Here is a 17,585-nt window from a genome sequence, read left to right on the forward strand (position 1 = left end):
CCTAGAGATCTGTTATATATACAAGAGTATTAGGGTCCACATGTCAGCGGGTTTGCGGGTTTTCGGGTTCGGATATCAAATTTCTAAACCCATTATAGAATACCCGTCGGGTTTAAAATCGTACCCGTGCCCGTACCCGCGGGCACAAAACACGACTCGAATCCACGCCCAGCGGGTCGGATATCCGCGGATTTGCGGGTATTTTGTACCCGTTGCCATCTTTAGGCAGGATGGAGCTGAAATGATTAGAACACTGTATATGAAATCATCTTTAAAAATCATCCATGTAGGCCACAAAACAGGTAGTTACATAAACTATCTTCAGGTGAGCACTGATCACGATACTGAAGATGCCATTGCATATTCATTCTTTCTCTTCTGTAGTGTTCTGATTCCTCCCTCCGCCTAGCCTTTTGTAAGCCATGTATCAGGACTTCATATGTTCCCGAGCATGCAGGTATTCCCACAGTTTTCATTTGTGTGAATAGATCAAGAGCACGGTCAACTTTGCCAGCTTGAAAATAGGCATTGATAAAGGCTGTGTAGGAAACTACATTCTTGTCTGCAGTCAACAATCTAAAAATCTGAGCTGCGTATGCAGACTGCCCAGCATAACCCAGTCTGAGTATTAAAATAGATGATAGATATGTCCCCAGATTGCAACCAGATTTAATTAATCCTTCAACAATCTCTACAACTAAATCAAATGAACTGTTTCTGATGTACTGACCAAGAAGAGAACAATATGCAGACCTACAAAGTTCACAGCCTACTCTTAAACTATAACGCATAACTGTAAGCCCACAAGACAGTCTATAGTTTGCACAACTTGCCTCCATAACATCAGATAGGATATGGTTTTCCATTTTCACATTCTTTGAGGCCATTTTGTTAATCATTTCTTCTATAGCATACCAGTTTTTTGCAGATAAAAGGTAGATAATAGTACTTCTATCAGTAATGTAGCCTTGGTCAGACAATATTGGGTCAGATTCAATGCCTTCATACGAAAGATGGGGGTTTACTTCCCGAAGAAGTTCATCACTATCACCACTAGCTTTTAAAGCTTCTAGTGCTTCCAAAAAAATAGGCCGGCGAAGAACAATGAAACGTTCCTTCATGTACTGAAGAATGCGAGTCATAACTGATGTCTCACCAGCCCTGGAGCATTTCTGGACCAGAATATTGCAAAGTGCTTTGTCTGGTTCTATGCATGCTTCTTTCATCTTGTCCATAATCTCAAGAGTAGCTTCAAATTTTCCTGGGTTCAGTTAGATTCATGTTAGTATATGATGGCACAAAGACTTATAATGTAAATATATACAAATCATATCAATGATATACATCAGTTAAAATGGTATTTTGGATATAAACTAACATATTGTCTAAAGATAAATTGGTTAACACTTCTATTAAATTGAACATTCACCACTCAGATTAATGCCTGAAACTGAGAAACAACACAAGACAAACTACTTCCATTGAAGTGGTTGCAGAAAACTGTTGTGATTTGAGTCACACTTTAATAGCACACAGAAAAACCTTCCAGCAGCCAGTGCATAGTACAACTAAGATGCTGTGCAGCTCTGGATCCAAACTTGGTAGACAAGCAGATAAAATGAAGACGAGGGCTTGAGACCTGACTGGCACTTAGGCCAACTAAGAAACTCTTCCCTGACTTCAGATTTGTCAGTTCTTGCTTATAGTGTACTCAGTAATGCTTGAATGGAGCTTTCCACATTTTCATAAAAAGAGAAATTGGGTTGTGCAAGGTGATATTTTCAAGAATACAGTGATCTGACTTAGATGGCTACTTGATTGAATTCAGGAATGCATATAGATACTCGAATGCTGAATATGATTCTTGAGCAATGTGGGATAGTAGGTACGGTACATTCTCAAGGCTCTATAATGGAATGGTTGCAGTTACTTCATTTCTAGTCTGATAATATGGTAGTAAACATGTGAAAAAAAGCAGGTTAAAGGAGCCAATGCATTTCCAATGAGTAGGGTTACTAGTGTATTACTTAATGCAAAAGTAGCCAAGGCATCAAAAGTTGTAGAAGCACAGTTAACGTTACAGAGGACCAGAGAAACGTGCACCTACCAAATCAAAAAAGCTAAGAGATCGCAGCAAAATGTGAGCAGGCTCATAAACGAATTTTATGATTCAGCTGTTGCACTAGCAATGAAGCATACACTCCATTTGATAAAACCAACTTTATCAGGATACCATTTTCCAAGTCTATCACCCACATTCCAAGAAAAACACCAGAAGATAACCTACAAGCATAGGCATTTCATTGAGCAATCCTGACACAACCTACCATGGCTCCTTTAACATAGTGTTGACAGCCAATTCTGGCAGTTCAGAGGCCGACCGGTCAGACCGGTCTGTCCAGTTGTAATCCGAGTAGGCTTCGTTTTATTTTGGAAATTTTTGTATAAACCGACTTGGAGAGGGGTACGACTTCCCCGGCCTATAAATATAAAGGCTAAGGCCGATTGAGGTATTCCCAATCGAATCAATCAAAATATCGCATTACTTTTTATCTCTCAAACCCTAGTCTTTTCCAACCCTAGATTGCTTTCTTCTTTCGTCTCGACGACGTTTGAAGACGTTCTGAGTGGCCTGTCGACCTCAGAGCAACCCTAGCCGCGCAAGCTCCGACGGGGTCCCTCCCGAGCTCGCGTTTCTAGGTCTTCGCGGTTCTCTGCTCCACACCAGTCAGACCGGTCTGCCAGGGCATCGCTGGTTCAGATCGTTTTGACGATCTCCTGCACGTTCTAGCGCATTCGAGTGTGTTGGCGCGATTCTGTGTCAACACATTTTTTGGCGACTCCGCTGGGGAAAGATTAATCTGATTTTAAAACCGATCTAATCTACTTCTTGAAGAAGATGGGCTCTTCAGAGATCGACAAGGAAAACATCATCACGGCTACAATGGAGGAGCTCACCGAAGAGGAGCGCAAGGCCTACCTTCTTGTGGAGGAGCATGTCAAGGCACAATTCTTGAAAGGCTTCAAGAAGGATCGTGGTGGCCTCGTCAAGAGGGTGGAGGAGTTCATACTGCCGTCTCTCAAGCTTAGCAAGGATAAGATTGAAGAGATCCCCAATGTAAGCCTCTCTCCCTCTGATATGTTTGATAGAATGTCATCCATAATGGATCAAAAGATTGTTGCTGCACAAGCTGTTGCGGGTGACATTTTGATTAAATTGAGTAGTGATGTTGATGCGTTTAAAGGTAAACAACCCATGTCAGATCCTAACTCATTAGATCCGAGTTCGGCTACCCCTGAGTTCACATCTGAACCACTCTATGGTATGCCACCGAACTCGTTCTCAGGGCAAACCCTGCCACCGTCGACTGTGCACACAACACCAGCCGGACCGGTCCCACAGATCGGTCAGACCGGTTATCAAACCGGTCAGACCGGTTACTCAGTACCGTCGCCGACGCCTCTCGAGACAATTCCAGGTTCGGCTGCCCCTAGCCGAACTAATGAATTGTTACTGTATACACCACCTCGCACTACTACTGTAGCGGGAGGGCCACGAGGATCTGTACCTAACCAAGGACCGATCCCGACTTTTTCACAAACGATGGCGCATGGAAATTCTAATGCACATCGTTTTTCTGAGTTTTATACTAGCCAGCACTATCAGGCCGATCTCCTTAAGTTCAAAGAGGATCTGGCAAATGTGATTAAAAGTAAGCTTGGGGGTGGATATGGGTACTACACGTTTATATCAAAAATCTTATCCCGCTGAGTTTGATTTTACTCCTTTTCCTGCTAGTTGGCGTATTCCTGAGTTTACTAAATTTAATGGTGATAATTCTCATACAACTTGGGAACACATTAGTCAATATGTCTTGCAATTAGAAGAAGCCGGTTTCAATGATGCTTTGCGTGTGCGTTTATTTTCTTCATCTTTGACTGGAACGACTTTCTCTTGGTTTTCCTCACTTGCTCCTAATTCTATTCGCAATTGGGCTCATTTGGAGCATAAGTTTCATGATCACTCCTTTAGTGGGGAAACCGAAGCAAAATTATTGGACTTAACATCGATTAAGCAAGGACGTGATGAATCTTCTTCGGATTATTTCAAAAGATTTAAAGAAATTAAAAATCGGTGTTTTAGTTTGACAATTTCCGAAAAGGATTTGGCGTTTAATGGTTTACGTTTTTATTTAAAAGAGAAACTCGAGGGCTTTGAATATCATACTGTGAATTCCTTGCAAGTCAAAGTCATGGGTTTAGAGTTTAAACTTAAAAATGCCAAAGATACTTTCAAGCCTCATCGGTCCAACACACATATTCTTGATCATGATTCGGATAGTTCAGACGATGATAGCAAGGAAGTATATGCTGCTGAGTTTGTTTGGCCATCAAAAGCCAAACCCGGTTCAGTTCCGTCTCTCAAGCCGATTCAAAAGAATCGGCAAGAGGAGCTGAAATTTACTTTTGATGTTTCTAGGTGTGATCGGATTTTTGATGAATTGCTTAAGAATGGTAACATCCGATTGTCATATGCTATTCCATCTCCCGACAAACTTAAACGACATGCATATTGTAAGTGGCAAAACTCTACATCTCATGCTACTAATGATTGTAATGTTTTTCGTCGACAGGTACAATTGGCCATTAATGAAGGACGATTGGTACTTTCTGAGATGCAAATTGACAAGGCTCCTTTTTCTGTTCATACGCTGGAATTGAACAATCCAAAGGTGCTCATTCGGCCGGAACAAGCCGAAGGAGCTAAGGGGAAGCATGTTGTCATCGGTGATCCAATACCGATGAATACAAGTGACAAGATCCTTGCCCGGGAAGTTATCAAAGAGAAGACTGATGATGGAAGGATACTCTGAAGATCATTGTCAGAAATTCCAGACTCGGGGGGCAAGGAAGTTCTCCACCAGAAAATCGGTCTGCTGACCTGGCAGGACCGGTTAGACCGGTGTCTCCGACCGGTCAGACCTGTTCCTCCAGCCGGTCAGACCGCTCTGGTGACCGTCCCCGGACTTTCAAGCCAAAGCGTCCGGAAGTGGGTACTTGGAAGACCAACGAGGTGAAGGTGCAGGGAAGGGCTGCTAATCAGAAGCCGACCTTCGACCAGTTGTTGAACAAGTACACAAAGGCTGTTCAAAAAGATCGGCCGCTAAAAAAGAGACTGCGATCGCCACCGCGCCAAGATCGTCCAGTGTCTCCAAGGAGGAAATCCAGCAGGCGCAGAGGTGATGTTGTCACATTATATCCTCCTCAGAAGATGTATGCTACCATGCCATGGGTGCCACCGGCGTCAAGTGCAACAAATCCGGCATGGGAGCATGAAGGGATATGGATGCAGTGTTTCCCGATGCCTTATCCTCCACATTATCAAGGGGAAAGCTCCATGGTGTCCGTGCACGACCGATTGGGACCACGCCAATATGGTCCAGTGCAGCAGGCTGCACCGGTCAGACCGGTCTCACCAGACGCCGGGCCAGGTTCCTGCTCCAAGATTCGAGTATCGCATCAAGGAAAAGAAAGAGGAGCAGAAGCCTGTTGCTGATCCAGAGAAGCCTAAAACCGATGTTGTTCAAATCGGTGAAGTCAAGGTGCCCATAAAGGATACGGGCAAAAAGCCGATGGACATAGAGAAATCGGTTGAGGTTCCTTCACAAAAGCCGGTCATGGCCAATGATCATGAGGCCGGTAGCAGCAAGAGCGCTGCGGACAAGTACCATCAGCCTAGGTGGTGCCCTTCAGGTTTAACTCATACACAGAAGAGGAAATTGCAGCGCCTTCGCAACAAAGAAAAAGAGGAGCAGGAGAAAGAGAAGATGAGGGATGAGGACTTCAATAGATACAGGCCCATGTTCCCTCAGAGCAAGGTTTGGAAGGTTAAGACAGCTGATCAGCCAGCCAGACCGGTCGGACCATCGCAGCCGACCGATCAGACCGGTCAGATAGACCGGTCAGACCGCTCTGACCAACCGGTCAGACCGCTCTGACCAACCGGTCAGACCGGTAGAACCTACTGCAGAGCCAGCAGCCGAATCGGCACCGCCCGTTTCGGTTCCTTCTGTAGACGAAGCCCCAGCAGTTCCTCTGACAACAGAAGATGAGGAATTGGTGGATTATGAAGTGTCTCCGGAGCGCACCATCTTGGAGATTAATGTGGTGCACTTGTCTTCGGATGACTTCGTGGTTCCGGAAGAGGATTTGGCTCATCTTCAGTTTGGGCCCCGTGAAGCTGTGTTCCAGAAGCCAAGCGAGAAGGACAACCATCTGAAGGCCCTTTATCTGAGGGGACACATCAACGGGAAGCCGGTGACTCGCATGCTAGTGGATGGTGGGGCCATTGTAAATCTTATGCCCTACTCGCTGTACAAGAAGCTCGGTGGCCAAGACGAGGTCTTGATGAAGACAAACATGACGGTCAGTGGTGTTGGAGGGAGCGAGCCCCTTAGCGCCAAGGGAGTTGCTTCTAAGGAGTTCACCATTGGGAGCAAGACGCTTGCTACGACTTTCTTCGTCTCGGAGGTGCAAGGTAACTACAATTTGATTCTTGGGAGGGATTGGATTCATGCAAATCAGTGTGTTCCTTCTACCTTGCATCAGTTTCTTTTTCAGTGGATCGGCGGTGAGGTTGAGATTGTCCATGGGGACACTTCATCCTTTGTTGCTTTAGCCGATTCGGATTCTATTAGTGCACACGACAACGTCAAGTGTTTATCTGGCGTGGATCTGTCCGATTATGTTTTGATTAGTTGCACTAAGGATGATTTTGTTTCTGCTGTACTAAAGCCGATGGATAATCGGCTAAATCATTTAATGTAAATCAGATGAGTACAACAAAAGCTCCAGAAGCGACTGGTCAGACCGCTTGTGCCAATCAGTCAGACCGGTCCAGTCCCGTTCGGTGCACAGAACTGACCGGTCAGACCGGATACCCCGACCGGTCAGACCGGTCCAACACAGAGTGGTTACAGCAGAGGCTAGATCAGTATCGGGCGCGTCCGAACGATATGTGTGAAGCCATTGAAGATTCTGATGATCTAGACAAGCTGGGCCAAGGGTTTGCATCGGCCGATCCTTTAGAAAAAGTAGACATTGGTGATGGAACTATCCCTAGACCGACCTTTGTAAACAAAAAATTATCAGCTAAATATAAAGCCGGTTTGGTTAATTTATTGAAGGAATATGTTGATTGCTTTGCTTAGGAGTATCATGAAATGCCCGGTTTAAGTCGTGATCTTGTTGATCATCGTTTACCGATTAAAGCCGGTTTTAGACCTTATAAACAACCGGTTAGGCGTTTCAATCCCATTATTTATGACCGAATTAAAACTGAAATTAATCGTTTACTTGATGGTGGATTTATTCGGTCTTATCGTTATGTTGATTGGATCTCTAATATTGTGCCCGTTGAGAAAAAGGATTCGGGAAAAATTAGAGTGTGCATTGATTTTACAGATCTTAATAAAGCTACTCACAAGGATGAATATCGTATGCCTATAGCCGATATGTTGATCAATGAGGCTTTCAGACATCGTGGCATTAGTTTTCTTGATGGTAACGCCGGTTATAATCAAATATTCATGGCCGAAGAAGATATATCTAAAATAACCTTTAGATGTCCAGAATTTGTCGGCTTGTTTGAGTGGGTTGTTATGACTTTTGGTTTGAAAAATGCGGGTGCTACTTATCAAAGAGCTATGAATTTAATCTTCCATGATTTGCTTGGTGTCATCTTGGAGATGTACATTGATGATATTGTCATTAAATCGGCCGGTTTGGATCATCATTTAGCCGATTCGAGACTTGCTCTTGAGAGGATGCGCCGGTATGGTTTGAAGATGAATCCACTCAAATGTGCTTTTGGTGTATCGGCTGGAAAATTTCTTGGCTTCATTATTCATGAGAAGGGAATAGAGGTTGATCCTAAAAGAATTGAAGCCATGAGGAAGGTCGAAGCCCCTACAAGCAAGAAGGATTTACAGAAGTTCTTGGGCAAGGTAAATTTCTTAAGAAGATTTATATCTAACTTGTTCAGGAAGATCGATGATTTTACTCCTATTCTTCGGTTAAAAGATGAAACCGAATTTACTTAGGGGGCAAAACAGGAAGAAGCGTTTGAGAACATCAGGATTTATTTGTCTTTGCCACCCGTACTCAAAGCACTTAGGAGAGGAGTACCTTTCAGACTTTATGTGGCTGCTGAAGACAAGGTTATTGGGGCTATTTTGACTCAAGAAACCGAAGAGAAGGAGTATATCATTACATATTTAAGCCGACGACTTATTGATGCGGAGACGAGGTATATATTTATTGAGAAGTTGTGTTTGTCTCTTTATTATGCTTGTACCAAATTAAGGCATTATCTACTATCTAGTACTTGCATAGTAGTATGTCAAACCGATGTGATCAAACATATGTTACAAAAACCGATTTTGAGTGGTAGAATCGGCAAGTTGGCTTATGCTTTGGTTGAATATGATTTGGCTTGTGAACCTTTAAAATCTATGAGAGGCCAAATTGTAGCAGATTTTATTGTTGAGCATCGGATTAATGACAAGCATGATCTTGAAGTCGGCAATATTACTTGCACACCATGGAAGTTGTACTTTGATGGATCGGTTGTGATGATGGTCAAGGGATTGGTGCTATTCTTATTTCTCCGAATGGTGCTGTTTTTGATTTTTCAAACTGATTGGAAGATGAGTGCACAAATAACCAAGTTGAATATGAGGCTCTTCTATTTGGCTTGGAATTCTTGCAATCCATGGACGTCAAGCATGTTGAAGCCTTTGGAGATTCTCTTCTGGTGGTGCAGCAAGTATCTAAGGTATGCCAGTGCTATAATGGTTCTCTAAATGCATATCTTGATAAATGCCTCGATATTATTTCTTCTTTCGATGAATTTATTATCAAACATATTCCGAGGGAAGAGAAGTGAAAGACAAATATTCTGGCTCAGCAAGCATCTGGCTATAATGTTACGAAAAAAATATTTCAATATTCGCAAGCCGATGCAAACGAAAGCTGAGTGTCTAGTTCTGGATGCACCGGTCCGACCGGTCAGCGAGACCGGTCTGACCGCCCAGACCGGTCTGACTGGTCCAGGGACTGGTCTGACTGGTAATGTAGCTGTTGGTTCTGATTCGGCCAAGAAAGACGATTCAATTGTCTCGGCCGGAGCTCAGGATTGGAGGGTCCCTTCCTCTTATATCATATTTGAGAGATCCTGGTCGTGGACCGGAGAGAAATATTCGGCGTTTGAGTTTTAAGTATGTTTTAATTGACGATGATCTTCATCGTTGAACTGCCGAATATTTGCTTCTCAAGTGTTTAGACTCGGATCATGCCCGGGTTGCTATGGGTGAGGTTCATGAAGGTATTTGTGGTACTCATCAATCGGCTCACAAAATGAAGTGCTATTTCGAGAGTTGGGGGTTGGATTTCATTGGACAAATTAATCCTCCATCTTCAAAGGGGCATCGCTTCGTGTTGGTTGCTACGGATTATTTCACTAAATGGACCGAAGCGGTTCCTTTGAAGAATATGACACATAAGGAGGTAATTGAGTTTATTACTGAGCATATTATTCATAGATTCGGTATTCCACAAACTTTGACAACAGATCAAGGTTCTTCATTTATATCAAAAAAGGTGCGTGCCTTTGCTGAATTTTATAAGATTAAATTGCTCAATTCATCTCCATACTATGCTCAGGCCAATGGGCAGGCCAAGTCTAGTAATAAGATTTTGATCAAACTTGTCAAAAAGAAGATAGAAGAAAATCCTAAGAGGTGGCATGAAGTGTTATCCAAAGCATTGTGGGCTCATCGTATATCTAGACCTGGTGCTACTAAGGTTACTCCTTTTGAGCTTGTGTATGGTCAAGAGGCCGTTTTACGCATTGAGATAAATCTGGACGCATATAGATTGGCAAAGCAAAATGACCTCTCCGCTGTTGATTACCATGATTTGATGATGGATAATATTGATGAGGTGACTGACAAGCATTTGAACGCTTTGAAGGAGATTGAGAAAGACAAGCTTCGAGTGGCCAGAGCTTACAACAAAAAGATAAAATTTAAATCTTTTCAGGTTGGGGATCTGGTTTGGAAGACAATTTTGCCTCTTGGGATGAAATGGAACAAGTTTGGCAAATGGTCGCCAAGTTGGGAGGGTCCATACAAGATTATCAAAGTTATCTCCGGTAATTCGTATATGGTGGAGATGGTGCAAGGTGAGCGTCTACCAAGGGCTATCAATGGGAGGTATTTGAAGAAGTTCTATCCTAGCGTATGGCAAAGTGCAAGAGGACGAAGATGGCCGGTATTAGATATCACCCTTAGTTTTATTTTTTAGACTTGTATGCTCTGTGTAAAACTGTTGTCGGTCGAAACCCACCGGCGAGCAGCGACGGGCAACACGAAGAGCCGGGAGGTTGCTGGGGTGCTGGCAGGCACTGCTCCCTCGTTGACGGCCCGCAATCCAGTCACGCGCCCGGAAGTTTTGTGGAAAACCGGGCGTGCCACCTGACCTATACCCGATCAGGAGGGTGTAGACGTGCTCCGAACAGTTTCCTGCATACAAAGACACATGTAAACGTAAGTCCGAGCCGTGGTCGGCTCCCCGGGACGACTCTTGCATCGGCTTTAAAGAGCCGATCGAGTCCCGGTGTCAGATTGGATCTGTAACCATCCAGATGTCGACGAATAAAGCTAATAATTGTAATGCTGCTTCAATTAAATCTAGCTAATCTAATCCACGATGGTAAAAGCTTCACTGCTAGATCGGAACATCCTACACGTAACTAGGCCTAATGAACGTAACAGACAACTAGACCATAACCCAAAACAGAGGCCTAAGAACTAGCAAGAGCCGATTCCCGGAACAATCCCTATCAAGGTCAAGATAAAGCATCTACTACGCCACCGGATCGTCCAATCCGTTTGCAAGGCCTAACCTAGCAGATATTATGCCAACTCCTAAAATAAGAGCTAACCATAACAGATTAGATTTACTAAACATAAAAGAAGCAGAGTGTTGCTTCTGTGCGACTAATTCTATGCAACAAGAACTAGCATAAGATTGAAACGTGACAGCACAGAAACAACGTGATATTCGTAGATGATAAGCAATGAAGCATAATAGATCTACCAAAAGCCATGCTATGAACATTAGGATAACTAGTATTACTCGCCATAAAAAACGCTTCAGTACGAGTAATACCAAGGTAAGAGCAAGAACTACGCTGCCCTGATCGCAGGAAGCGATCAGGGCAGCGTGGCACTTACTTGGATGAAACCCTAGGATTAGGGGTGGCGATGCGCCGAGAGTTGTTGTTGTTGTGAGACGTGATGACGCTCTCCTTCATGAATAACAAAGGATACATATTTATAGTCTGGAGACTTGGGAAACAATCTAAACTAATCTTGTCCCGATTGGACTCTATCTCTAACCTTAAACTAAATCTAAGGATACACGGCCAATGTGGCCCATATGCTCACGCAGGAGCCGATTTACAAGCCTTCCTCAATCTTCTGCTTTAAGCCCATCTTGCTTTCGGCCCATAAATTAACCCTGTTAATTTATGGTGATAACACATGCCCCCTGGTTTTGGCAATGATAATTCCAAAACCAATCCGTCGCTTCATCTTCCCGTTAATGTTCATTAAACATACTGCAACCACCAAGGAAGACGCAACGTCTCTGCAACTGGCTCCTCGTAGAATGTGAAACTGCCGATCCATCTTCTATCTTTTCATTATTTAACCTCCCTCTGCATCGGCTCTTCTTCACAGCAAAAGTCCATCTTCTTCCCAAAGCCAGTAGCACAGAAACCACCCCAATCCTCCAACAGCCATGGCCATCTCTTCCTCCTCCGGCTCCAACTCATTCGGAGACTCTTCTTCTTCTTCCTCTTCCCCTTCTTCTTCTTCTTCCTCCCTCTCGGCTTCCTCCATCGACTCTATCCCAGAGAGCCGAGAGCCGACCCCCGAGTGGGACCCAACAGCGGCCTACGAGGCGCTGGCTCCTCTGCACTGGGACACAGAGGAGTTCGACTTCGGGGTCGCCTCTGAGGAGGACGAGCCCACAACTGAAGGAGAAGAAGACCTCCAGTTCCTGTTCCAAGAGGAACTGGAGAGTAGCGAAGACGACGCCTTCTCCTGGGAAGGAGCCGACTCCTCCGAAGAGATCGGCTCTTCTTCCAGCGACGACACGGCGGCAGGAGGAAACCCCCACCAGTTCCTCAAAGCCCCCATGAAGGGAAGCGAAGAGGGAAGCAGCAGTGGCGGCGAGCGAAGCAGCAGCACCGGGAACGACGGCAGCAACAGCGGCGACGACGACGATGATGATGACGACGACGACGACGGCGGAGACGCACCGTCGTGAAGCCCGAAGCGCCGTAGGAATTCAGACACCTACGACTGGTAGATGTAGGCAGTATCGTAGGAGTAGGATCAAAAGCCGAAGGATTGATTCCTTTGTAAAATCGGCTTTCCTTGTAATGAACTTTCCTTTTAATGAAATCGAGTTTCCCCAACTTCATGTCTTTGTTTTACCTTCCAAAAAGCCGATGGCAATGCATCAGGCTTCCATAAATATCCAAGAGCTGACGAAATTCAAACTAGAAGCACCCCGCAGAAGAATAATACTTCCAGTCTGAACCAAACTCGACGAACTCTCGAATCCGAACGCAATTCAAAAACTAAGCTCTACAAATCCGAGCAAGAACTCTTCAAGCAGCCAGAATTCGAATCAGAGCCCACAGCAAGCAAACCCTAAGTCAATAGATCTGTACCATGGCAGATTCTGCAACTCGGACGACAAGCTCTGCAACCGATGATACGGCAATTTGCGGACTGAAGGTAATATTCGGCTTAAACCTTTTAATTTTCTTCAGCTTACCAAGTTCCTGAAACTAAAACTCTGAAACATGACACCATACGCATATTTCTGAACTTCTGAACTTCAGGTGTCAGACATCCTCTTGCAGCATCCCTCTAATCCAAAATCTTTCTGTCTTGGCCCACAAACCCATGAAAACCCCATAGATCTGATCTCTTGTGAAGAAAATAGAATTCCTTTTGTGAGCCAAAACATCGATTTGAACCTCTGGGCCGACTGCTTAAGAGCCTGGCCTAATCCACCTGAGAGCTGGATTACATGGTACAGCAGAGTAGCAAAAGCTCACATGCCCTTATGGCAGGATTTGAACATAGCCGATGCACTTAGTCTATCACTGTCACTCCTTGACAAAGATGAAAATCTTCTGAAAACCATCGGCTATTTCCGGTCTGATGCTCTGAATTGTTTCCTCTTTGGTCATGGACCCATGACCCCTACTCTGCTGGATGTTACCATGATCACTGGACTAGACATTAGCTCCCCTAATCCTGCTGCTCACAAAATGGCAGAAGTCCCCTTCAAGCTTTCTTCCAAGGTTAACTGCACGAACTGGGGCACTTACATGAGTCAGCACATGAAAACAAAAGGTCCAGTGACTGAGAAGGAACACACAGCCTTCTTAAATCTTTGGCTAGAGCACTTCATCTTCTGTGGCCCTTCTTTAGCTCCAACTAAGAACTATCTCCCTTTGGCCTATCACCTGGCCCATGGTAATCACACCGGCCTAGGCAGACTTTTTCTTGGAGAAACATACAGATATCTCCATCTGATGACATCTAACTTGCTCAACCACAAGAAACTGAGAACTGGAGGCCCTTGGTGGTTTATCCAGTTGTGGGCACAACTGTACTTCCAGCACCATATTCCCAACTTCCAAAGCCTAACCAGGAACTCCTTTCCTGATGAGAATGGCAAACCAATTAGATGTACCAGTTACGGCCAAGCTTTATTCAGTCTCCCTGGCAGTAAACTAAATTCAGCAGATGCAGCAAACTGGTTCAGAGTCTTCTATAAAGGACCAGATAATCCCCTATATTTCCCATTTACTGAATCTGAATCCTTCGAAAACCCAACTGCCTTCAGATTAGATAGCTTTGCCGATGATGACAGCACTCGGCATCTATATTCTTTGATGATTCGACCTAGCTTCCTTCCTGTTGGCATCAGCACTTCTAATAGAATCATCAAACCAGGCTATGAATCTTATCAACCAGTCATAGCAGCTCGGCAATTTGGCCTAGGACAGGTCCCTCCCCACTTCCATATTCACCACTTGGTGGAGAGCAGAGCCGATCTGCCTGATGGTCTCACCAGCTCGAGATGCTACAGCATGTTTGACAATCTCCACATTTCAATACCAGCCGATTTGTCTTTCACCTCCTCATCAATCGGCTTTGATACTTGGTGGAACATGTGGAAAACTCATGTCTTCAGAAAGGCTCTAAGTTCTCGACTGCAGCAAATCGATCCTGAATATATAATCCTCGAGGAAGAGGTACTGAACTTATGCATTTTATTTTTCCTAAGTCCTCTATCCCTTTCTCTTGGCTGAACCTGCTCATCCTGTCAGCAGCAACAAGATGGTCCAGAATCCATGACCAGCACTGGGGAGCCATTTCTCTTCCTTCCAACTGCTCCTAATGTACTCTTCTGCAAAGGATCACCACCAATGAAGAAAGTGATAATGACTATTCAGCCAGACTTACTCCAGTCGGCTTCCAAGCGAAGACAAACTTCTGCAAGCATTGCCCCCCCGAGTCTTGACCAAGAAAAGGAAGATGATCACGAAGCGAGTGATTAAGAAACTAGCGCCAGCTTCCCCAAGTCCATCAGAGTCCAACACCAACCAGGTAACTCATCATTCAAGAACTTATATCATACATATGTACCTTGGTTGATTATAACTCTATTTCCAGGATGCAGCTGAAGAAACCTCCAATGTAGAAGGCCTGAATCTGTAACACCCTAACTTAATTTTCCTAGTTAATAATAAAATTTAATTGGTTTATTTAATTTTCTAAGGATTTAATTTGCTTAGCTTGCATTTAATCTAATCTTTAAGTAATTAAAATTTTGTCTAAGGTTAAAACTTTGTTGATGCATTCATGCTGGTGCATTGCTTTTGTTGTTTGAGTGCTAGTTGTGAATTCAAATTTGAATTTGATTTCACCTAGGTTTGTTTGGTTAGAAATAGAAAAGGATTAGAAAAACCCAAAACCCTGCCAGCCCAACCCAATCCCAAAAACAACCCAGCCCGGCCTGCTTCTTTTTCCCACTCGCGGCCCATCCTCTCCTTCCCTGGTTCGGCCCAGAACGCCGCCGTGGCCCAGCGAGACGCAGCCAGCAGCCCAGCGCACCACAGCCCGCTCCCCACCTCGGCCCAGCAACTCGCCCGGTCCGGCGCCGCGGCCCACCTCGCTTCGTCGCTCGCTCCAGCCCGGCTCGCGCACACCGTGCGCTCGCGCCCGCTCCCACCGACCGCCCCTGGACCACCTGCCAGCGCCCCGGCTCGCTCGCTGACCCGCAGGCCCCGCGCGCCAGCGCTCTTCTCTCCCCTTCCTTCCTGGCTCCGCGCAACGGCCGCCCGGGATCACCGGCGAGGTCGCCGGGATCCCTATCCCGCCGCAATCCCCGGCCCTGCCCTTCTTAACCCCAGCCGCACCCCTGTGCCGCCATCCCATCCCGCTGGCGCCGCACAAACCCTAGCCGCGGCCGCCGCTCTGCCTCACCGGCGCAGGAGCTCTGCGCCACCACGAACCCGCCCTTCCGCTGCGTACCGAGCTGCCAGGACACCCGCACCCGCTGCGCCTCGACGTCCCGTACCTCTCCGTGCCACTTGATCGGGAATTAGACCGGAGCAGGCCCTGCAGCGCCACCACCCCGCGCTCCGCACCATCATCGCCGCCGGACGCCCCGTCGCGCCCTCTGCACGGCTTCCCCGACCGTCCCCCCCGACGTTGATCCATCTGAGGAGCCCCAGTACCCGTACCCAGAGCAGCATCCACCTTCAGATCAGTTTGAGCAGCAGCAGGAGCAGTACGAGGAAGGCAAGTATAACATGAACAACACCTATCACCTATAAATACAATTTCATACTGCATTTTAATACTGTATGCCTATAAGGATTTCCTAGCCACTTTATATCCTTTATATATATCCTCTGGGGTTGCATTTTGGTTAGTTGTGCTAGGTGCCGCGCTATAACACATAATGGTCCTTGTTAATTAATTTGATTAATGGTATATGCAACTTAATTCTGAGAGTGGCACTCTGTGTGGCTTGAGTGGCTCACTTCTCGTTAAAATTGGTTTTTGTTAGAAACATGGTTTAGGGGGCCAGCACGGTGCTTACTGCCTGGTTGACGACTCAACATAAGGACCGGTTCATAGAGCGACAACCTGGGACAACAGCGCTACCACAAGACTGGAATGGGACGGTCTTGGCTTACTAATTAGGTCATTTTGGTTCGGGAGTAACTTGCCGACGGGGCAAGAGGGGAGTCGAGCCTCAATGGTGCCCAGGCTACGAGGCTTGGTGTGCGTACCCCTCGAGGTGGGTACCATTGATGCATTGCCTGAATCCTTAGCGGTTACACCTTACCAACGTGTCCTTTGTAACGGCCTCGTAGTGAGTTTGCTAGTCATCTCACCTAAGGAAGTGTGATGAATAACTGGCGTAGCTCACGACTTGTGGGTAAAGATGTGCAACCTCTGTAGAGTGTAAAACTGGTATACTAATCGTGCTCACGGTTACGAGCGGCCCAGATCCTCCTTTTGATTAGTGGGGTTAGTTCCTTCCGACGAGGGGGTGCCTCTCGGGGTTTACCTTGGTTTGGTTTGGTTCTCAGTAGTATCATGATTAAATTTGACTAATTACTATGTAACTGGGTTAATGGTAATTCATCAACTTGTAGTAAATAGTTTTAATAAAATTTTGCCAAGACTTAAAAGCTAATGCAGTCAGTCAGCCAACCTTAGAGCCTCATAGTTTGTGTTATACTTGTTGAGTACAAGTTGTGTACTCACCCTTGCCTCTTCTCTACTTTTTCCTCTTGGATACGCTACTGCTGCTCAGTCCCTGCCGACACGAGGGAGTTCGCTCAGCGCTACCAGGACTACGAGGACTTCTAGGCGTTCGTCTCCCAGTCAACGTCCCTGTGGCGCCCTGCTCAGTTTTGGAGAGCTTTTATCGTATTTGTACTTCGCTTCCGCTGTATCAGACATTTTTGTCATTAATGTAATAAATAACATTCGTATTCGCTTTATTATCTCTTTTTACGTGATATGTGCTATGATATACTGTTCATTCTGTTGTATATACGTGTGACTTGATCCTGGCACGTATATGATTGCTCGGTTTATGTCCTTTTATAAATCGGGTGTTACAGAATCAACACGAGACGGCTGCAACTCCTGATGCACTGATGGATACAAACGAAGAACAAGCTGATACAGTCGATGCTCTTGACGCTAATACCAGCTCTGATGGGACGATTGCTCCTGAACCGACCAACACTTCATCTCCAGAATAGGTGACATTACAAAACCAATTCTGAAGCAGCCGATAACTTCATAAATGCACATTGTTCTAACTCCAAAGATGTCCATAGAGCTTTGACATTTCAGGTTTGCTTTCCTTCGACCCGGCATCAATGGGTCTGATTGTCCCTGGAG

The 17,585-nt window shown here is 45.4% G+C and overlaps 1 protein-coding gene across 1 annotated transcript in view; it reads right to left on the bottom strand.

Moving 5' to 3' along the window:
* Positions 1-230: 230 nt before the first annotated feature.
* Positions 231-17,585, bottom strand: part of LOC120647950 (pentatricopeptide repeat-containing protein At2g01390-like) — a 55,006-nt gene continuing 37,651 nt past the window's right edge. Inside the window, exon 3 of the mRNA XM_039924746.1 lies at positions 231-1,261. Within this exon, the coding sequence (XP_039780680.1) occupies positions 279-1,261 (983 nt within the window). The 3' untranslated portion in view covers positions 231-278. The remainder of the gene's footprint in view (positions 1,262-17,585) is intronic.

The sequence above is a fragment of the Panicum virgatum genome, chromosome 9K (genome assembly GCF_016808335.1).
Source record: "Panicum virgatum strain AP13 chromosome 9K, P.virgatum_v5, whole genome shotgun sequence".
NCBI lineage: Eukaryota > Viridiplantae > Streptophyta > Magnoliopsida > Poales > Poaceae > Panicum > Panicum virgatum.